Source organism: Diorhabda carinulata, chromosome 2 (assembly GCF_026250575.1).
Source record: "Diorhabda carinulata isolate Delta chromosome 2, icDioCari1.1, whole genome shotgun sequence".
NCBI classification, from domain to species: Eukaryota; Metazoa; Arthropoda; class Insecta; order Coleoptera; family Chrysomelidae; genus Diorhabda; species Diorhabda carinulata.
In genome coordinates, this window is record NC_079461.1 from 12,495,997 (window position 1) to 12,521,165 (window position 25,169).

At 30.0% G+C, this 25,169-nt stretch overlaps 1 protein-coding gene across 3 annotated transcripts in view; it reads right to left on the reverse strand.

Annotated features, from left to right (window-relative positions):
- Positions 1-3,750: 3,750 nt before the first annotated feature.
- LOC130904210 (ras-GEF domain-containing family member 1B-like) overlaps positions 3,751-25,169 on the reverse strand; it is a 559,401-nt gene continuing 537,982 nt past the window's right edge. For 2 of the 3 annotated variants that reach the window (XM_057816844.1, XM_057816842.1), the window contains 4 exons: positions 14,013-14,418; positions 11,572-11,715; positions 10,237-10,439; positions 3,751-7,604 (listed from right to left, as the gene is read on the reverse strand). In XM_057816844.1, the coding sequence (XP_057672827.1) occupies positions 7,358-7,604; positions 10,237-10,439; positions 11,572-11,715; positions 14,013-14,418 (1,000 nt within the window). In that variant the 3' untranslated portion in view covers positions 3,751-7,357. The remainder of the gene's footprint in view (positions 7,605-10,236; positions 10,440-11,571; positions 11,716-14,012; positions 14,419-25,169) is intronic. The other variant, XM_057816843.1, reaches the window with a different exon arrangement.

Sequence of the window (25,169 nt, forward strand, 5' to 3'; positions counted from 1 at the left end):
AAAATATTGTAATAAAATTTGTAAAGAAATTTGTATGAATCAATCGTAAGTGAAAAATTCTCCAGGAGTCCAATTAGGATCTTTTCCACCTAGTTGAACACAATTTATTCTCTACAATTCCCTTCTCTTTGAATCCCTTGGAAAGAAGCACCATTTTCAAACTTACTTCACTCTTATTTTCACATCTAGGAGCATAACACTTAGGCATTTTTAACAATATTTTATGCTAACAGTAAAATATCAATTTTTTACTCAATCTGATTTGTTTACACACAAACACACGCTTACGGTCACATCACTAATAGCCTAACCTACGTTTGTGTAAGTTAGGGTACTGAATATGGCCGAACCAATTAGAAAGCGACTAAGCATCTGCCACACTGTCCCTCGACCCACAATAAAATAATTTAAAGTTCCTGTATTGGCGAAACTCACGGTTCACTAGATGGTGCCTCTATAACGGTGAGCAACAATACAAGCTATAAAGGTGTTTGATGCTGTTTGGTTTTTTATGTGTTTTTAGTGATTTTGGTAGGATTTTCTATATTTTTATAATTGCAGCTACTTCCTAAACGTATTTGTCTGGTTAAAGTGGTTAGAACATGAAATTGTGATTAAGATTGATGAAAATTGAAGTAACCTTTTGTGATATCATGGAATATATTGGAGTCATAAGCAGACCACTAAGAGAAGGTGAAGCGGACTTTATAGCGGAATATATATTATGTGGACTAGAAGGAGCAAATTCAAAAACTATTAAGCGTTTGTGTCTACAGACGTCAGGTCTAACTTCCCAGCCTCATGAGATAACAATTTATTTGCATAATGTAGTTAAATATTGGAAATGCATTTGTTCATGTAAGTACGAGAGGAAGAGACTCGAATATCTATTTTTACCACGTTTTTATTGTTTTCGAAGTGCACCTTCGATGTGTGGTTATGTGTTATCTCAAAAACACACTTTAAACTGGTAGGTATATTATTTGACAATTTAGACTAAAATTTCAAATTAGAATTTCTATTGTTTTTACAAAACAATAAAATTGGTTAGTATTCTGACTTTATTTGTTTGTTCTGAAGCTTAAAAGAAAATTAATAAATGTCGCCCACTTCGTAATTTTCGCGAATTGGAAAGTCTGGACAGGAGCAGTCGTTCACGCGAATGCTTTGCCTTTAGCTATGAAATTAATGTCGGCTCCAATAACAGAAGCGCGCGAAACAGTGGTCTTTACAAATGATCGAACAATCTTATTGACTATTGGGACTGGGACACATATGTTTGGATAAAATTTATAGAAATTTTATTAAGGAAATAACATTTATAGACATAAATAATGAAATTATAAAAAGAGACGAGTCTAATGACAATGTTTAAGTATGCCATATACCATTTTCTTTCATGATTTATAACTTATTATTATTATACTTTATAACAATTGAAATACAAATTTCATTTATTACATTTGCAATAATTACTTTTGATATAAATAATTATAATTGATTGTTAGAGCTGACAATTAAAAAAATCGCATACATTGCACTAAGACGAGTAAGATCACTGGACAGATAACGAATACAAGAGCTGAGTTGCATAAAGCTAACATCAACGAAGTCTTAGCTGATATGCTTTTGGTGTAAAGTTATAAGATCTTGACAATTTGTGCGGTTATTGTGTAGCTTTTTCAGACAAATGACTGACAAGAGATGACCAAATTGATATAGTACTCTCGGATCACACTCTAAAAGGAAAGGTCCACTGATAAGGTATAGGTAAGGTATATCTTTTTGCAAGTATTCATTAAAAGGTTCAGCCACTGTTTAGTAACATTTACAGTACTAATAGAAACTATAAAGTTTGGAATTGGCGAACCCAATATTACAACAAAGCCAATCATTCAATATCTGGGAGTTAATCCCACATTTATAAGTCCTCATCTCATTATTTATCATTGAAAATAAACAACCAATAATATTGAAGGTCTTTCTACTTGTCAGGACGTCGAAAAAACTAGGTATAAAGATCTTATTTGCTTCGATACAAAAATTTTCCATAAAATATATATCTTTATTTTCGATTCCTTCATTCTTTGGATTCTGAAGTTCATTAAACTTTTTCTGATAAGGACCTGCGCCTTCATTTAGTCAATTTCTTTATTTTGATTCTATGTCATTCATTCAACTAAATTTATACCATTGTTTGAATACATATATATATATATATATATATATATATATATATATATATATATATATATATATATATATTATATATATATAAAGATAAAAGAATATTTTATAATCATTTTTTGTATAAATCACTAGCTAACCCGGCAGACTTCATATTGACTAATAAATAAAAGACCTTAACTTTTGTATAAAATAAACTTAGAACAAACAAAAGGAATCCTTCATTTATTAAAACAAATAAAAAAATGCTTGATATTAATGAAGTTTTATTATTATTTTCGATTAATTATAAATAATGTTGCTTACTTACAAAACAGGAATACTGGCTATTTATAAAGTTTCAATTTGATATTGTTATGATACAGTCTGTTATTTAAGTTAAAGCTTTCCGATAAACTATATTTTTTTGTTTTGTGTTGTGGTGCGTACAAAGATGACGGTTTTCCGATGCGCGAAAACAGGTCGTATAATTGTCCATGCGCGAAACAGGGAAACTCCAAGTTGATCCCGCAACTTTCAACAACTGGCCTTGCGATTTATTTATGGTCATCGCAGAGGCCCAGACGTACCGGAAATTGTAAACGTTTAAAATCAAATGGTAAATCCGTTGGAATCATCGGTATACTCGGGATCAAGACATCATCTCGTTTGTATTTTCCCTTTATGATTGTTGCCTGAGTGACGTTATTCATCACCTTATCACAGCCAGTCTTGTTTCATTGTACATTCGAGGTTAATTAATTGCAAATTGTGAGTTGGCAATCTAGGCAATTCCAGTGAATTTAAAAACTACGTGGGATAGTTTACTACGTCATCCTGGTTCATAACGGTGTGGACTAATTTGAAGAACACCAACTGTCCCGGAAAAAAATTCTGAATAGTCGCATTGAGATTCTCGACATCTTTATGTTACGCCGTCAATATTGCTCGTTGACCCAGCCAATTGTGGTTATTTAACTGTTGCGCTATATCTGGGAAAACATGTCTGTGATGTGACAGAAATCTGGGGAAAATGTGATGAATCCAGTCGAGGTGTCCACTGCGATTTATTATTGCCAATGTCTTACAACTACTTTGCAAACACATTTGCAGTTTCATCTTGTTGGAAAAATACTCGCATGTTAGCAGTAAAGTGTTACTATCATAAAAGATTAACAAAAAACAGCACATAACTTGAAATATCACTGTCACAAAGGATCCCCAAAGTAAAGAAAGTTTTCGCGCACGTAGCGGTAATCGTCACTCATAAAGATAAAAAGATGTACTTTTTGTTTGAGTTATCGACCGACTAGAGGATGGATCGATATATTAGTTGGTTGTTAAATGTTAAATATTGTTGCGTTCAGAAATTCAATTGGTGATAAACCATGAAGGGAAAACAAAATTGTTGTTTTTATTTAATTTAATTTAATTATTTTTAGATTTATCCGTCTTTTAAACATTCTCTAGAATAATTCAAGACCAAAATTAGCCAAATCGGTTCACCCTTTCTCGAGTTTTAGTGAGACCAGATATAAGATAGATTACCTATTTACTGAACTAAAAAGTTCAGAAAGAAAAAAATTGATATTTGATATTGTTTATTGATAAAACAATTTTTGTAAATACAAATATTTTTTACATATAAATAGCTACAACGCATTATGTAGTTAGCAATGTAATTCTTACCTAATGACTAGAATACTGACAAAATTAAGTCTTCAATTTTTAATATCTAAAATGTAGTGTGTGCAGCGATACAAGCAAGAAGTATATTTACATTTTTATGCGCGCATTAGTAAACATACAATCACATCTGTTACAGAATTTTGCATAAAAATATACCAACTAAAACTAATTAATTAATGATACAGTAATAGTAAATCCTTAATAAATGTTTCATTAGACTCACATGGCCGAATGTGAGATGCTTTGACTGGATCATAAATAAAAAGGTAGTTTAAGACCTATCACTATCACTGGCATAAATAATGAAATGACGTTTCTAAATTGAAAGTTTTCAATATGAAATATACATATGAAGAAAAAGTCAAATCCTAACGAATTAACCTAATTTATAATTTCATAATCAATAAAACATTTTATTTTCAGAAATTCTTGTTTACCATAATTAAAGATGTAAACAGAAACTGTTGTAGCCAATGTGTATAAAATTTTGTAACAAATGTGATTAATACAGGTCAGTTCTAGATGTAGGAAAACAAATAGTTATACAGAAGTGGAAAATACATGTTTGGTATTCAATAAATTAGATCATTGAATGATTCACTCAATTATTGATACATTTCTCAAACTGGTCGAACATAAAATCAGTATCAACATTATTCCACATTTTCTGTTCAAACTTCATCGATTTTCACACCTTAAGAATAAATAGCTGATTTTAAAAGATGCACCATAAATACTAACCTGGGGTAGAAATATTTTTTAGTTATGAAGAGTCGAAAATCAATTATGGAGTCTATCCATACTTACTAGCTATTGAACAAGATTTAAACAGAAAAAAACTATCGATCTCATCAACTAAAATTTATATGATAGTTCAAAACAGATTAAATTTTGCTTATACATATGTTAACAGGATCTATAATCTTCTAGAAAATAAATACAAACTGAAAAGGATCAATGTATGCATCGTTAAAAACTTGAGTATAATATGTATTTATTACATCCTAGAGATGGTTCCCAATATAAAACTCTTTGGTATCTGAAGATGATAATCTAGTTCTCGAAGCGCGCGTCAAACAGTGTAATTGTTTGTTGTAACTATGTGTGTATCATCAATGGTTCCAGAAATTTCAACTTATACTGATTGATTTGAAATTTTATATAATAAAGATACATTTGAATCTACCAATCACTTCTAAATAACTATTTGGTAATTCGGAAGAACTGTTACTACATTGGTCAATAGTTTACTTTAAGTACAATATATAGTTTCTATAAATACTTGTAAAAACACTGAGGTACAAAATTATTACAAATTGGTAGGTACAAAAACATTTTTTTTATAATTTTCTTTATAAATTAAGTAGTTTCTTCAATATGACGTTGGTTCGTAAATATAAAATATTAGAAAATTTTCATACACGTAAAACTATCAAATCACTATTATAAATACATTTTCAACACTTGTTACGTCAACTATAAAATTAAATTATGTTAAAAAAGCATACCCCAATGTCACATACTAACTATCAAGCAATAAGAAAATGAGTTTCAAATATCAACAAGCCTAATTACAGCGGATTGTTGGTGATGACAAATATTTAGACATATTAGTTTGGCAAGGCAATTTCAAAGTAATAACAGATGTTTATAAATAAATAAAACAAAGGAACCCCTTGTAAGTAAATAATATAGGTAAGAATAATAAGAAAACCAAGCTTTGATTGTGAAATGAGTTCACAGCATCAATCATTCTCAAATCCTGATGTACAAATTCTTTCTGGAAAAAATGCAATGAAAGTTGAATACAATCATAAGCCAAGGATTACGAAGATCAGTTCTAAGATTATGTGTTATAGAGATTATCCTATCTTGATACTAATTAGGCGAGTAGGCTCAAAAGGACAAAGCCATGCGTGAAATAAGAATTAAACGTAGTACTGAAGCAGATTATAGTGTGGACGTGGAACATTATTAGTCTAAGTGTATTATTGTAATGAGTGTAAGAAGCTTCTATGTAGAAAATTATAGGATTGTATTTAAAAATTACCACAAAATCATTTTTTCCAAGACAGAAAATTCTTGGATTGCTTATAGTGTGAAGGGATACGTTAATTACTAAACTAGTGAGGAGAGTATTCCACTTAGATTGGTATTGTAATTAATAGGCAAGAAAGACAGTAATAGGTATTTGTTCATTTATACGATTTAAATCATGATATAAAATTATTGTTGATATTTATCTAAGAATGAGTAACAATGAAATTTGACATTGGTGGCATAGCAAAAGAATCCATCAAACGCATGGACAAGCATACTTACAGATTTAAGGAACATAACTTGTGCTTTTAAATCACAATATTAATTATATTCAAACATTAAAAAATCACAATAGACATAAAAAGTAGTAGTAATATTGAATATTTAATAAAAAAATAAAATTCGTTTTGAATGAATGAGAAATTATACATAATTATATACAAAAATTAAATATATTGGAATATAATAAGAAAGCAATACATAATTTACAACAATAACATTTTGTATAGAAAATAAATGTTTAAAATAAAGTTTGATTGATTTCATCACTTCTATTTAAAAATATAAATTTGCAGGAGTTAGATTTAACATGTTAACGAAATCTAATCTGCACTACAATTGGCATTTTGTGAGTTAAAGAATATTCACACAAGTTTACTCTTAACGTTAATATAACGTTGAGAACTACATCGAACGGTGTAGAATAATTGAATACTCAAAATACAAGATAAAATATTAATATTTGATACTCATACATTTACTAAGAATGATCCTAGATCAAAACTTATCATTAATTTTTGTTCCAAAAATTTTAATTAATATTCTTCTGATACCTACCCACTACATTTGCTTATTTTATCGATATATGTTTTGTCCAGTTTTAATGTCTGATTGTACAAATTTTAATCTTAATATCGTAATTATTAAAATGAGAAAACTCATAGTTAGTTTTTTTTGTGTGCTGATCCTGCAGTTTGTTCTATTTATATGTAGAGTTGCTTTAAAGTCTTCAAATTGAATCTCTGATATTCATATTTCATTTAAATATTCGCTGGATATATCAATAAACAACAGGTATTGATAAACTGACTACCGGTTTTGCTTTCACAATTAATAGCAGATCCAACAAATCTTTCATTTACAGTTATGTGTATTTGTCAAGCTTGTGATTTTCTATGAAACTTTCTGGAAGTAAAACATAATTAAAAATGGTTTGTACTAATAAATGACATGACATAAACATGAACCAAATTATTTTGGAGTCCGTTCAAAAACAAAAGAATGAAAATTTGTACTAGAATTGTGTTGAAAATGGATAACCACAAAGAAGTCACTTAAATTAAATGTATGATCACTTGGACAGAAATATATAAAAGCAGTTAAATCTAACTTTTGCTAAATATTAAATTGGCAATAAAATTTGAAATGAAATAAATTTCCTTATATAAGGTTCAGGTCCCCTTTAATTGGCAGAAGGGTCAGCTTTAAGTGTTTTGCATCTCTCTTTTTCTTGATTGTTATCGGGTGGTTCACATTCGAAACTGGCTAAAGCTAGGGCATTCTCGTTTAATATAGGGCCGTGTTGTAGAAGATTTATTATTTTTGCATCTTTTTCGAATGGACAAGTTACTTGCTTCCAAGCCATGAATTCAGTAACTTGTTTTGCTAGTTGCCAGAATTTGTCGAAATTTATGTGACCGTTCGGTAATCTGAAAAATATATACAAATATCAATAAAATTCTAAACAAAAAAATTATTTTCAAAGACACTAAATATATGAAATCAGTCGACGAGTAATACTCAATAATAATAAGTTGTAGGATTGCTCAAAAAGTATAAGTAAAATTTCATTAAATTTTGAAATTGTGATAAATAAAAATGAAGGTATAAATTAATGTTAATCATTGTTGTTAGATATAACTCTAAATAACGTTAACTAAATGCATCAATGTATCATGATGGATGATTAATAATAACTTCAGAGCATACTAGTAAATTGGATGAACTGATGCAATCTTATTATATTCTGAATAAAGAGCTATAGCGAAGGGATACCAAAATCAACTATGAAATATTTTGAAAAATAGTATTACATTTAATGCAATCTGTACAACGAAGATGGAAAGTACCATACAATTATCTTTCAATTTTATAGGTACACAGTTATAGTGGATGAGTATAGCGACGAACACGTCAGAATGTTTGATGAGATGTCGGTGATAGTAGTGCTTACTAAGATGCCGAGGTATTCAAAGAAGAATGAAATAGAGAATTTGGAAACACTTTTTAAAAATACTACTTATAATGCACAAAATTATTTTCTTCGAGACCGAGACCAATCAAACAAATTTTTGGAGTACTTAATATATTGACTGGAACTTAACCAAATTCCAGGAGGAATTGAAGATTGAAAAGCAAAAAAATCGAAGTTTTTTGTTTCATATTCCAAGAAAAACTGTTCTTAAAAATGTTTTTTGTTATCAATCAAATATTTATGAATACAAATTTCAACAATTCAATTTGAAAATAAAATCTGTTTTGATTACCAACTTGTTATTATGAATTGGTTCTTGATCTTACAATCAAATTATAAGAGGTATAAGCGGAATAATTTTCCTTCATGTTTTTACCTTTTTAAGCTAATTTTAAACCTTATTCTCATGTTCTTTAGAGACTTTGTTGTTATTTTCCCAGGAGTTCTAAGAAACAGCATTAATTTTAAACTTATAATAAGCTCTAAATTATGTCCATGATCTGGGCTACCTATTTCCATATTTTTATGAGGATAATTTTTGGAGTAAGAACTGATTGATCATCGTGTTCACTCATACAGTCAAATGTTATGAGTTCAAAGTCGAATACTTTCTCCCAACCTCTCACTACCACCTTTATGTTCCGCGTATCTGTCAGTTGTAAATACAAAAAAGTGCGGCCTGGTAAAACTAATTAGCAGCTTTTCGAAGTTTATGAAGGGATAATTAATGATGTAATGAGCGTAAATGATATAGACTTTGTAATAAAGGAACAATAAAATTTTCATCTTTTCCAATATTGAGATATTTTTTGAGGAAAACAGCTTGGAAATGATGATAAGTTGAAAGAAACTGTTACTAACTGATTTAGTTGACACATAGCATAGTTCTTCATTGATGAGATCCAAAAGCTGGTACAACGATTGATAAATATTTAAATAGTAATGGTGCCTATATGAAAAATGGGCCATACTGAAGTTTTAAATACAATTTACGTTTAAAACTATAATATCTCCTAGTTCATTACAAAACGATTTTAAAAAATTATCCTGGAATATTCAGTGTAGGTAATAGCAATTTTGCAAGTAAGTATAAGTAAGTTATAATTTGTTTGACAAGTACTCTTAACATAAAGTATTTGCTCATTAAAGAAGAAATAATAAGAGTAAGAGAGTATCTGCTTAAAAAAGCTCAAAGCTGTTTTTATAGAGACAATTTCTTAGAAGGCCTTTGTTTGCTCACGACATTCTAGGACCCGAATTACCTAAAAATCTGTTGGATATATATATATATATATATATATATATATATATATATATATGTATATATATATATGTATATATATATATGTATATATATATATATACACATATATAAGCGATTGTTTAGCAGCCACAATCAGTAAATATCTTGATATTATAGTGACACAGCAGGAGAGTCGGGAGTAAACCGAGCGGTGAATTTAAATGAATTATACTGTTCAGTAATAAGTTAGTGAATGGTTTAGTGAATAGTAAAATGTTAGTTGATGATTTGGTTTAGTGTATTTAGTATTAGTGTATGAATGGTTTCCGTGAGTGAGATACACTGTGTGTATAGACTCACAGATGTAAAACTTTAAAATATGAGCAAAAAACAAAAGAAAATAATTAAGAAATTATATATTTATCGTGACGTGCACCAGTATATTAAAAAACTATAAAATTAAACGTATAATTTTTTGGAGACTTTGAACAATATACCGTCTCTATTCCATTGATTGGTCTTTCTGAGTCCACTGACTTATTATCTTCTTCATTCCAATTATTGTTTGGTACATATATGATCGTTGAGATTTACTAATACCACTTGAAATTTATCTACTTGTCTATAATGAAGATTGAAAGTGCTAATGGTATAGTTTGCTTAATAAATGCTATGTGATAAGATGTATATTTTTGACTACTTCAATACTAAGTTAGTGTAGTACCTTTTTCTTTAACTTTAAAGGTTGCAGGTGATATAGTATGGTTCTATATTTACTTTAGGTATTTATTTCTATAACCAGCCAGCTATAAATGTTTTAAAAATATTGATGTGAAGAACTTACCTATTCGAACATCCCTGATTGAGAAAATAAAGATCTTTAACCAATAAACTGAAAAAGGGAATGACGATTCTTTGTCTTTGATCTGTTGCTCCTTCACTTCTCCACATTGCTGCTTTCAATGTACTTCTATAGCTACTGAAGTTACTACTGGGATCCATCTGGTGTTCCAAAATAGCAAATTTCCCAGAATGTATCTTACTCCACTAAAATTGTTATTTATTTAATTGATAGTGATAAGCAACAGTTTTTTCTTATCAATCATATTTCAAAAATTGTGAAGTGATATATTATACCATAAGTATAATTAATTTTTTATTGATACATAGATTGGAGCAATGAGATTTTTGCCTATATGATAAAACTCAAGAGAATATAATAGGGAAATCTATAGAAGAAATAAATTGAAATATTTCTAACCATCTTTGTGCCAAAAAAGTGAAATATAGAAATAGTTTCATAATATTATATGTAGATCGAGATACCTACAAAGAAATACATTCTACATTCTACATAACTAATTCTATCATCAAAATGCTTTTATTGAATTGTTTTAATCAAGATAACCTTCAAAAATGTTCACATATATGTAGGTAATAACCAAAATAGGAGTAACTTTGCGCCAAGAAACAACATCCCATACCGTAGCTTCGTTATTGTCATCATTTCATAGGAAATGATTATCATCATAAAAAATAAGAAGGAAAGTTGAAAAAATTGATATTTCTTACACTAAATAAAACAAAAATGCAGTTCTAGAGTTAACAGTTAGAAGAAACACAGTAAATTTTCAAGTTGAAATTTTTGGAACTGTTGGTAATATTCATACTGAAGACAATACCAGTATATACCATCATACCAGTACTCACAATTGCAATGTCTAAAGCGTTTCAATAACCCAGTTATCGTCTTCAAAGACTGAAGGTAAACGAAACGAAAGTTTACTTTCAGTCTCGAAGAAGATAACTTGGTTATTGAAACGCGCATCAGACAGTCTCTTGGTGTAGTAGTAGTGTAAAATGTCTGTTCAGTACAATTATTATCAGCCGAAAACTATTATCGGTCCTCGACAGTTAGCAAATGCTAGAAAGTTGGAATAAAAACACTTCTAGTTTAGATTAAGATCAAAATATACGTAGATTTAAAATTTTTTTGTATTGTTTTTGAACGGTAAAAAGAGAAATTTTCTGGTTTTCGAAAAACTCTGATTAATGTAGTTTACCCTAAAAATCGAGTACCTATGAAAAAATTGGAAAACTTTGCAGCTGTGCAGATAGAAAGATGACTTACTTTTACTCATAAGCTTAAAAATTTTAAATTAGTTGCTTATGTACTCACCGTCTTTTTGAGTCTGGATATTGGCGACATATTAAGCCCAGCTATAATGGCCATTAGACTGTTGAAATTTCCAATATTGAAACATTCTCTTCCAGTCTCTATCCAATATTCTACTACGCGGACTCTCATCTTCTTTTTTTGATACTGAAATAAATAATGTGCTATAATGAAATAATAAACTACCTATTGAATTTTACATAATCATCAAGCTATACGGATCAATGTAAATTTCGTAGACAAAGAAGATTTCAAATATACTGGTGTTTGAATATAACAAATCGGTATTTTGAATTAGATTTATTTTTAGTTGTTTTTTGTAAAGCATGATACTGAAAATTGCTTCGGTATGATTTCTAATATTGAGGGATATCAAAAGTAAAAAGTCGTCATCAAAAAAATATATGATATTATTTGAAATAGATAGAAAGTTATTAATTTCCCAGAAGAAACCATTTATAAATTACGAATTCACAATAAGGAGATTTTAAACCAATTTTTTTATCTATATTATAGGTTATTTTAGGTCAGCAAAATAGCAAAATAGTAAAACAATAATAGACTACCTTAATGAACGGTAAGATACTCAAAATAAACAGTGATGTTTTAACATTATAATGTAATGTGACGGTTAGACAGCCGCATGTCATCTGACGGTGGCGATAAGAACTTAATGTAGTGGAAACTATAGTGTGACGGATACACAGCTGCACGCCATTTGACGGCGCCGGTCATGATTTAATGGAGCGAAAACCATAAAAGATGGTAAGTGACTCCATCTTTTATTGAGTAACCGTTGATTTATTGTTTCAAATGTTTCTGCAGCTAGTTAGAAGTTTCTACATCGTTCTAGGTCTATTGCCAAAGCAGGTATAAGGCAATTTGGGTGGTAAAGATGTAATATCTAAAATGAAGTTACTAAAGAGTTAGAATTGTTGTCATTAGTGTGATTGTGGGGTAATGAAGTTATAAGTATGGAATTAAATTGTACAATGTACAAACCTCACCCCGGTAACGCTAATGTATTAAAACTAAAACTAAAATTCTATTAAAAACTAAATTTGCCAGAACACTCTACAGTCAATCAATCGCATATGAGTTGCCAGATACCTCTACAGTAGGTAATCTATACTATAGCAATATAAACTATAATCCGGGCTCAAGTAGATCAACGTCGCGTTCACTTTTCGGTGGAAATTTCAGATTTAAAACAAAAACTTTTGATTTATATGACTTTTTTGTTGTGCGTCAATCCTTCCATGATATTTATTTAGTTTTAGTAATAATTTTAATAGTATAAAATTTAATAATAATAACCTATTTCTATGTCGAAATACCGAAAGGTATAGAGCCCCCAAACACAAACCAAATTGATACTAGAACGGATCCTATCATATGACTATGACCCGATTAACTCTAGCAGTTTTCGAACAAAAATGAACCGGGATCCGGGTTGGCTTTGGAACATTCCGATCATAATCTATTTAACCCGATCATAGTTTCCGAAAAGTCCTAATGTGGTTCCTTATATTCCTAACATACGCGTATGCTTTAGGAAATCGACTACTTTTGTAGCAACTACATTGAATGAATATAAACACTTTCTAATAGGGGTGTTCGAAATAAATATTATCAGTTATAAGTATAATCGTAAAGAATTCCAATTCGAACATAGACATCTTCAATTCTGATAACTCGAAATTATAATCGAATATTGTTCATATTTTTGTAATGTCATAATCAAGTATTCAAGAAGTTGCAGAAAATACTGTGTATCTAAGACGTACTATACCTTGGACATTTGTAGGAGTCCTTTCATACAAAAAAATAAAGTACTGAAAAATAAAATACCTCTTGGAAAATAATTATAGTTATAAATGTCGCCATAATTAATGGGAATTGAATAGTCACAAATTGTGTCATTGCTGGAAAGCTGTTTGAATAGTTTATTAGACAGTACAAATTTAATAAATGAGTAAAGAAGTCAAACAAATTTGAAGACCAAAACAATGGTACCACTACCGTTTGATAAAAAATTGATTCTAACAGTTTTGCCAGAAATACGCAAAAGCTATCAGATTGAAAATATAATATATTTGGAATGGTTGTATGATTATAATGAACGTTCATTCGTTCATGTAATAAAGTTTTCTCTTTCATAATTTTAGACTTTATGACCATCACGGATCTATTCATTTAATTTCACTTGTTCAGCTGAACAAAATGTGACCATGCTTACAGTAATCTCAAGAAATACTTTGCTCCCTTATAATAAATATCACATTTTCCAATATTAATGTGCTGAGAAGCTCCTGTTTTTTAGTTTTTCGTCTATCGAGACATTGAAATCCACACAGATTTCCAAAAGTGTTTTTAGTCAAAGTATAAATCAGATGGAATAGAAATATTTCATTGTATAAAACAAATATTACAAATGTACTTACTTTACAAACTTGTGTAGCCACAAAATAACTTAGCCTATTGAACCATTGAACATACTGTTCCAAATTATGAGTCTTCTTCATATCCTTGAAAGAAGTCTCCAAATTCGGATTTTCCTTAGCAAAGGCTTGTACAAATTCTTCAGGTCCGATGAAAGACAGCCTTTCTAATTCCACGTGGGTTAATTGTTGGGCTAATGTTGCTGGATTAGAACAAATCTCAGATATATCTGTAAAATTCTCGTCAGCGTTCGTACATTGATTTTCAAAAGACTTTTCATAAGCTTCTAGAGCAGTCAGTCTAGGATGGAGATTATGAAGGAGAGCTGATACGTTGGCTCTAAGGGTGGAATTAATGGCACAGCACTGTTGAGTTATTTTTCGGACATGTTCCATCATTCTTTCGTCCCTATAAATAAAATTGAAAAAACATCAATTTATCATATCCTTCATGACCTGTTTTGCATTTAGGTTCGAATTTCAACTAAAAATATTTTTTCGATTCAACTTGTGAGGAAGAATTTGGCCTCAGAAGAATAATGATGTCAAAAAATAAACTATCGAATTTTCAAGCACAAATCAATTGATATGGTTATAAAAGAAGAATAAGCTGTTAACTGCAAAATGGAATTCATTATCTCTTTGGAACCATCTGGCATATCACCACACATACTAAATTTGAAGTTGGTTCACCATTAGTACTCATTCGCCACTTAGATAGTCGAAACATTGGATCAGTGGCGAATGTAAAGTTCATGTGCGTCACGAATTAAGTGCTTTCAACAGCTTTTCGATTTAAGCGATTACAGTTTTTAGTACGTCTAGTAACCATTAAAAAGGCCACCAAAGTTGAACATAGAAAATTACTTTCGTGGGAATACATTTGAGTTAAGAAATAAATATTTCTCTTAGCAACTAAATTAAGTAAAGTTTTTTGGGCAAGCAGCATGCAGAAAATTTCGTGACATTTACTTTATAATACTGGGTAACAGTGGTTTTGCTACCCTTGATATAAGATTGATTTTAGATATATTTATGGTCACAATTTATACAACTATCTATTATTTTGTAAGATCTCTCGTTTTTCTTTAAACTTTATTTCGATTTCATATTATCATCAACATTGTCATCACTCCGTTTAATCTCTTGGACTATGGCTACCGTTTTGGGCGCCTACATATCCCTTTATTGGGGTGGATTACTCCCCTTGTTCTTTTGTTATAGTTTTTTGTTAGTCTCGGCTTTGGCTGTCAGCTTTCTCCATTCTTTTCTGTTTTTGCATTTAGCTTTCCAGTCTACTATTTCTAGGATTCTGGTACCTTCTTCAAGTTTCTCTACGTAATTATTGATCTACCTTTGCCTCTTGGCCATGGAGGTATCCATTGTGCTATCCTCCTAACCATTTATGTAGGTTTCCTTCTCATAATGTGTCCTGTCCAATTTAGTCTTTGTGCTTTTACATACCATATTTTCTCCTCCTGTAATATGTGATCCGAGTACAGTATTTTTCTCCCGATTATCTTCTTCCTTTTCATTTATGACAGTTGTTTCCATGGCGTACGCAATCGCTGGACTTATTAACATTTCATATATTTTTATTTTATTCTTTTTACTAATATTCTTGCATTTGAGTGACTTTTTTGCATTCTCACTCTTATTCTTTCTTTAGGCGTGTGTCCTATTGTTACTTCTAGATAATTCAATGAGGATACAGTATAATTGAACGAGGATACATTTTCAAATACGTACTTATGTGTCCTTAGATGGTCCATTCCTCTTTGGTCTTGTTTTACTATCTTCATGTATTTGGTTTTTTCTTGGTTTATTTCTAGACCGACTTTTCTTGCTTTGTTCCTATTTGTTGATTGCCTTTATTAGCTCTTCTCTTGTATTAGCCAATATTGTTACATCGTCTGTGTATGCTAGTGCTCGTATTTGGTTTGTTATAATATTTTCATTATTTAGCTTTGCTTTTCTCATTACGTTCTCTAAAATCATATTAAACAGGGTTGGAGAGATCGCATAACCTTGTTTGACTCCTTTATTCATTTTTATTTCTTTTGTTAGTGTCCAGATATCTCACTTTCGCTTTCGTGTTTTGTAATGTAACTTTTATAATTATATTTAATTTTCTGGGTACCTTTAATGTTTCTAGATCTTATATTATTTTTATCTATTTATTGAGTCAAACGCGCTTTTAAAATCTATAAAGGTTATGTGTAGGATTGCATTGATTGTGTATCATCCTGGTCTAAACTCATTTTGGTAAGTTGGCGAGTGTTTCGTATGTAATGATAATAAGTGTTATGGCTCTATATATTTCACATTCCTCTTTATCGCCTTTTTTGTATAGAGGTATAATTACTCCAGTATTCCACTTCTCTAGGATCTTGTTTTGTTTCCAGATTGTCTCAATAAGTTAATGAATTTGTTTTTCATTTGTTCTCCTCTGTATTTGAACAGCTCAGCCTCTAAGCTATCTTCTCCAGGGTATTTCACATTATAAATATCGAAAAACATGAATGAAATAACAGATATGTTTATAATGTCGATTTTGTTTTAAAAAATTTGAATACATTGTAGGAAATAGAGAATAAAATTATATTTAATAAAACGTTTTTTATTAGCTCTTCTTTTCTAATTTTTTTTTGGCCAGATTATATGACTATCCTCCTTTTAAATCCTAGTGGAGGCGCTTCTCTTGTTCCTCACTTTAATTTCCTAAATTATCCGGATATATATTTAGATGATTGCAGAAATAGGTTAACTTGATACTCATATTTCTTCCTAAAATCTGAGAGTAAGCATATTCTGAACAACTTCCTCATAATTTGGTGATTGATTATTATCTAAAATATTGTGGACTACCAACACAACACACACAACTAATAACGTTCAAATCCCGTTCATGCTGTAAAATATTTGTTTATTCGGTAATTTTTTTAGAAATTATCAGTACAAATTTTGTCTTTACATCGAAGCAAATTTTAATACGGTCTGCCCTCTGTTAATATTCACAATACTTAAAGAAAATTTTTATTTATGACAATAAATAGACATAAAAAGTAGAAAATAAATATAGTCTAAAAAACCCAAAAATTCTTCTTTTGCAGCACATAAACTGAAAAGTTGAAAAAGTTTTTAAAATGAGCTTAAGACAATAATGAATGAAAAGTACTAGTTTTATTGTGAAAAAAGCGTCGGGCGCTCGATGTACGAGAAATATGAAGCAATGCGCCCCACCTAACCTAACCAAACTATATTTATGTGATACAATGAAACCGCGTATTAGATCAATCGGCTCATTTTGAAAAAAGATGATTCACCCTCATATAAACTAATAGACTGTATCCATTTTTGTGAATTTTACATCATTGTTTCAGAGGTTTTGCAAATCTCTTGGAAAGGCCGTAGAAAATTTCAACTAAGTTTAACTTAGGTAGTTCTTTTTTTTTAGTGTAAAAAAGAACTTATTTATAAACCTTATGAGGATGAACATTTTCTAATGAAAATACTATTAATATATGACAACTTATCCAGATTCACGTGTAAATATTGTCAAAGATATCAGCACGTGATGTTTCTATGGGCGCAAAAAGTGTACAGAAGCCTAATCGTGATTGGACAAATAAATTTTAATACTGTTGAAACGATAATTCTTCAAAATATAAGATATGCAAAAATTTCATAAATAAAAACATATATTCGTAATATTGGTACTTGAAAACATGAAAATTTAGAAAGATATTCAAGAAAACTAAAGAAATTGGTTCATTATCATAGTCAAAATTATTACCCTACGCCCATAAGATAACAATTAGGTAAGATTTGGGTGAATTTTCAATATTAATGTCCCGAGTGCATGTCAAATTGTCGATAATTTAATTTTCTCGAGTGCGCGAATGCGCACGAGAGGAAATTATGAGACAATTTGACATGCACGAGAGGGCATTTTGGCAGACTATTTCCTGAGAAAAATTTAATTTAAAATAAACAATAATTGTTCCTTTTCTTAAAATATAAAATTAAAACCAAATGATGTTTATTAATCCTAGACGAAAATTTGGCACTAGTGCAAATTATCGATAATTTGCACTAGTGCAGTATTATCGCTGAAATTTGATCGTTGCTAGGTAAACATAAAATATTACAGCTTTTTGGTTGGCTTAAATTTTTCGAAGGAAATAGTCAATATTACTGTCCCGAGTGCATGTCAAATTGTCGATAATTTAATTTTCTCGAGTGCGCGAATGCGCACGAGAGGAAATTATGAGACAATTTGACATGCACGAGAGGGCATTTTGGCAGACTATTTCCTGAGAAAAATTTAATTTAAAATAAACAATAATTGTTCCTTTTCTTAAAATATAAAATTAAAACCAAATGATGTTTATTAATCCTAGACGAAAATTTGGCACTAGTGCAAATTATCGATAATTTGCACTAGTTCAGTATTATCGCTGAAATTTGATCGTTGCTAGGTAAACATAAAATATTACAGCTTTTTGGTTGGCTTAAATTTTTCGAAGGAAATAGTCAAGGTAATCACAATTTGATTGATTGCAGTTACTGGAAAACGCCCATCCGTGATTTTAATTTTGCACATGGAAAATTCAATTCTTTTGTCAAATGCAAAACAGATTTTAATTATATTTCATTTGTAACGCAGGCAAGTAACAAAATTACAATTAAAATTTTTCAAAATTTTATTGAAAAAATACGAGGACTTTCTTAATCTATCTTAAACTATATAACTGGGAAAAATTGTTTCTCAACAGAATAGTTCTTTATGTACCTAAAAAGTGTGTACAGTAGCCTATTTCCGACGCAGGCGAAAGCGACAATCATATGAGTCGAAAAAGGCCTTTACACACGATTTGCATACAATATTTTTTCCAGAATAGAAAATTTTATAAAAATTCAGAAGTTTAAAGATAGTTTTCCTTATAAAATTTGTTATTAACTTTGTCAACTATTCCCTTCGTCACGTATAAATATTACTACATAAGTAGAAAAATGAAAAATGGCATCAGCGCGACTTGAACCTGGGATCACCCGCAAGCGAGCCTCGTACTCTAGCCACTACACTACGGAGACCTTAATAATATGTTTTTTTCAATCACTAGTGCGTAAATCAAAGTTTTACGCACACGAAAGTGCGTCTATAGTACGTACTTCACGCATGGTAATAGAAAAAGGTTATTTTTATTTCTAATCCTCCTGTTTTTGTTGATTCAATTGAAGTGCTGGTTCTCGGCTTATTACATCCTCTACATACACACAATAAATCTCGAAATCAAGAGTCAAATGAAAAGAAAGTAAATTATATGATGTATTATAGCTTAGTACTATAAGTATTAGATTTAAGTATGAAATTTTAGATTAAAAAAACTGCTTTGTTTACCTGTCTGAACTGTATTTCTTTAAAATTACAGCTTACCCTGAGTTGCTTGATTAGAATATTAAATATGGTCAACATGAACGTAACTATTAACAATAACATCAGCAAATTAATTCAGTAAGATAAAGTGCTCCATTATTTTGGGTATATACGTCCCTATTCAATAATTAATTAGCTTACATTTTAGAGCAAATTATTAATGGTTGCACCCGATCTGAACTTACACTAATAAAGTTATATATGGTCAATATGCTAATGGACACTTCAATATGATACGTGGAGGTTTACGATTTAGTTCAATTATAAATAACAAGGGTAATATATAAAATATATGCTTTTACCCAATGGTATTATATTTGTATGCTTTTCCATAGTGTCCTGGCACTAATAGGAAAAGAGTCAATAGTCCAAAATAATGTCTACGCCTTATTAGCTTATATGCCTCTCAAGTTCACCTGATATTCATAGAAATTCCAGCATATTTATAATGCATGTCTATGTTTATTTTGCAATGGTTAATGGTTCAAAATTTTTGCAGGGATGTATGAAATTATCGAGAATGTATTTCTGTTGGAATTTGATGAAATAGGCTTTTGATTGATAATTTCCAGTTTCTTAATGGACTTCATAATAGTTTTTGGCATTCAACATTTTCTTGAGTATATCCAACGTAACGATAACGACCATAGAATTAGTTGTTAATTGTTCTGTTAAATAGCTGTTCTACTTGTCAATGATTGATAAACACTTAATTTAAAAGTTACAATGGAAGATTTCACTTTTGTTGAGTACGTAGATATGCATTTAATGTATGGATTGATTGACTTCTCGTCTCTGTTTAGGTTTTGTGCTAAACTTCACCAAATATAGCATATAGATGAATATTTGAACGTATTTATTTGTGATTAGAGAAACAATTATGGATAGGTGAATATTATACAAAACAGAATTTTAAATTTGTATTTTTTTGCTAAAAAGATGTGGCAAACGTACAACTACGTAGTATAGCAACTGAAGCAGACTTATTACATGCAGTTAATAACGACAATAATAAGAAATGGTTTGTAATAAGGTCATAATTTATTGAAAGTACTTTGACTTGAAGATGTGCCACTACAAACTCAGATGAATTTCATAGATCGAGCGTGATGGGGCTACTCATAATTTCAGTTTTACCATTTGAATACAATGTTTCCTAATATAACATATATTTTATAATATAATATAATATAATATATAACATATATTTTTGCCAAAATTGTTACAAAGTAAAAAATGGCAAATATCAGTCAAACAGCTCATTTTATCAAATTCCAACAAAAGAACATTTTCGTTAACTTAAGGTAGGTATGTATGTATGTATGGATTTGAATCTCGTATAAACTGCGATCCAAAGGATATAACGTGTCCCCCTTTCTTGCTGCGATACTGGACACTGATCTATTAATCCCACTCCGTTTAAAAAGTCTAGAATGTGGAATAGCTTTAATTACCAGAGATCTTTGTCTTCTATTTTATACGCTCCCAGGTGTAGTGCTCTGGAGTTCACTTCAACAGAATGAGGATAAAGATTTCGTCCTATGTGCAACAAAATCTGCCGAATTATTCACTAGGTCTAGCGTCTTCAGAAGTTTTTTGATACAACAGCGCTCCGGTAGGACTCCTGTTAATATTCGTAGATTATTCTTACTTAGGTTGATACATTCCAACACATCTACTCTGGTTATAGTTTCCCAGAAGAGTCTTTGCATATCTCAGCCCTTGTAGGTTGTCCTAATAATTGGTTTTGCTCCTATCTGTCTTAAGGTATGGAAAAATCAATTTCGCAACACCTATTTTGATGAGAAAGACAGAGTATTATTTGGAAGGGTTAAAACAGAGTATCATTAAATAAAGTAAATAGGCTTACAAGGAAACTCTGTTGAAAAATATAAATGATGATAGAAATAAATATCTTGTTCCTTTATTAGGTTGGAAACTTTCCAGAGAAACCTCCTACTACTTACATAGAATTATTTTTGGCAACTTTATGTCTATGTTGGCGGAATTATCTAGGGTTCTGAACATATATAAAACAACCAGAATCATATGTGTAGAAATTGATTTTATTCAAGACTATTGAACAATATACTTATTATAAGTCTGCTAGTGAGACCTTAATACCTATTGAGCTCGGTAGTGATTAATGAATAATTAATCATTGATTTCAGATGCTTTCTCGATTTAACTATATTATATTATTTTTCTACAAATAATTGGTTTTTATAATTTTACGATGTGAATCACTACTAATATATTTTCAATTGTATTGTACACATAAAAAAAATAAAAAGTAAATTTTTCTAGACCAGATTCAAAATTGGCACCTGAAAATTGAAGGCACGAATCATTAACACTGAGATATCAGCGACATTGAATGTTTGTCGAATATCAGTTTTTTACGTACCATGATTTTTGAAACAATTTATAAATTGAATCACCTTTTCAATTAATATAAATTTGACTCAAACTTCTCAACTTTACTGTGTGTTTAGATCTCTCAGTGTTTTAATATTCTATTTCAAATTATGTTTAGAAAGCAACTAAAAATGGATATAGAAAATTAAAGTGACGTTTCTTTAACACCAACAGAAATTAGTGCTGCTGAAGTTGCCTCATAAAATTTATTGACGGAGAAGTCAAGGAAACTATATAATATGGCATATGAATTTTGAAATGGCAATAGGGATTATTAATAACTACAAATTAATATCATCTTGTAATATTAACATTAACAATATTTATGAAATTAGTGCATAGATTTTGGTGTTGATTATTATGAAGATTAATATAATTTTCGATAACTATGTACTATGTTTAAATGAACAATAATATATTGTATGGAATACTTGTTAGAATAAAATAATAGTGTTTCTAATAATGTAACAAAATTTTCCAACAAAAATATTGTAGTCGTGGATAGAGTATAGTATTCTACTAGCGTGTAATGAATTATTATTCAGATGTTAAACTTCACCTCGTTAATAATAACCCTCAATTTACTCTCGTGAATAATATAATATTATGAATCTATGCATCCCTTTTTTTAAATTTAGAATAAAATACAGCCAAATCACATAGAAAACTAATAATATTCAACCAAATAACTAAAGATTTTTTGGAATACTTGAATGATTTTTCAAACCTTCAATTGCGTCGAATATAAATAATATGTAGATAATATTAATTAACTCTACTGTATGGTTCGTCAAAATGAAAATCACGACAAATATTCTTGAGCAACTTTATTATTATTTTCTCTATTTGATATTTTATTTACAAGTCGGCTAAGAGTCAATACATTTTCAAGAAATAATTATGACACTATTTTGGCAAAAAGTTCAGCCGTAGTATCCTGATGGTGAATCTACAACGATTTTTGCTGATAACAAATAACGCCTTTGGAAAATATCTTTCAAAACTTTTTGAACTAGTGTCTGTGTAGTTCTCTAATTGCTCGAGATTCTTCAAACCCAACCCAAGCCCCATATAGCCATAGATCATTTTCTACTTTTATGCTTGGTTATATGTAAATAATTACATCGCCATATTCTTAAAGTCCGGTTTTGAACCTCTTCAAACCTCATATACGAGATAATTCCCCACAAACTTGTACAGTTAAACTGTATATTAGTTTTGTCGTTATTATTATTATTATTTTTCGATATTAATAAATGATATTAAAAAGTTTAGAACATCCAAAAAGTGTTCATAAAAATACATAACTGTAATATATTTAACTCAACATAATCTCCATAGAGTAATATAAAACAGATGACGTTTGAATTAATTCAGAATGACCTATAAAAACCCATCGAGCATTTAATGACAAACTTTCTTTATCGCCGGATTTTCAATTGAAGAAATATAATTCCAAACAAATCCACAAACAGCTGAGAATAAGCGTCTCTTTAACAATCATTACTTTCATATGAAGTAATCATTTGAGGTATCTATTACCCATATTCTAGATTATCCCTCAAATGTATGTTGCTCGATATTAACCGCAAACAAAATCATGCCACCTTTCACTAAAAGCACTTTTGGTAGGCTACAGACAAGGAAAATGCGTGGGTCACACACTGTTGGCAGGACACCTAAAAAATTTCTGGATTCCTCAATCTTGAGCATCCAGAAAAGTACACCGGACATTGCTTACAGAAGGACTTCGTCAGCACTGTTAGCCAACGCTGGGGCTGATATTAATGTTTTAAAACGGCATGGTGGATGAAAGAATTCATCAGTGCAATAATAAAATAGGAAGAATGATACAAGGGGGTGAATTTTTTGTACAAGTGTTAAACCAAAACCACACATCTTTCAGCATTATTGAAAATAAAGAGGTACATCCAATAATTCCTACAATAAATGTTTCTGGTAACAGTAGTTACACCATTACTGTTAACATTCAAAAATTAGAATAAAGGTTGTTGATTTTTTATTTCTAATTATTTAAAATAAAGTGAAGGAAAGTCGACTTTACGGTACAGTCTGAAAAAAGGATATTGACATTCTGTTTGGTGCGCGGCCTTTCTGATCGCTTAAATAAATGGTACTTGTCAAAATATATTCACATAGCTATTGTCAACTCAATCGATGTGTATATGTAATAAGAAGAGCTATAGAAATCAAACAAATAATTTGATTTATTGGTTTTTACTAGTTTAAGGTTGGAATGCGATCACGAAGAAGATATTTTACAGCCCACACAAGAATTCGGAACATTCCAGTCATTAATTATTCGAATATATTACGCCATGCGTATGTTATTGGAATGAATTGTTTCATATAATGAAATAATGAGTTAATGCTCATACCACTTGAGATAAAACATGAAAAGGAACTTTGGGGAGTGATTAGGGTTAGAGAAAATTTTCTGAGGGAGTAAATTTTGCCACATTTAGGCAAATAATTACATGGGAAACAAAACTAAATAGGTTTTATATAATCCACACTCAGATAATTCTGATTCTCCTCAAGGGATGTCGTTAAAATACCGTTATATCTTTTTGAACCCATTCCTATTACGATCAGATAAGTAAATAAGACAATGTGTACAAACTGAAGCATTACTCTATTCCTCATTCCTATGTTTATTCATAGGTTTTTGAGTATGCGAGAATAACTTTTCTCTTATAATGAAAAAAATTAATGGAATGAAAATGCCACATTTCCCTTCCTTTTTTATACCTCACGTCATGTTTAGCATCAACATACTTCGAAATTTCGAATGAATAGATTACAAGTTAACAACCTGTACTACTTCAACATTTTCGATCATTTGTATTTGTTTCTTTTTACTCTTTCATCCATTTGATAAAATGTCTGCGTCACTATCATTAATTTCTAATCAACCAATAACAGTTGTTATTGCAACAATGAAATTCAAATGACAGATTACACATTCATTTTCATATTTTCCAGTTTCCACGATAACGAAAGATATAGTCATTTATATCCACTCGTACTTTCATAGAATACAGTAGAATTCTAAATATGAACGTGGGAGTGTATGAGTAAGAGAAATAACTCATATAGAACTGTTTAAATTTGTTTTGTCTCGTTAACTTTCTGGGAAGAACAACAAATATTTAGTTAAATTGTTAAATTAGAATAAACCCTTATTTGAATGTATTTCAAAGATATATTTCTCTTTGAATAAAATCGCAATTAAAATGCTGATTTTATAATGAATGAATGATGGTCCCAGAAGTACCTGT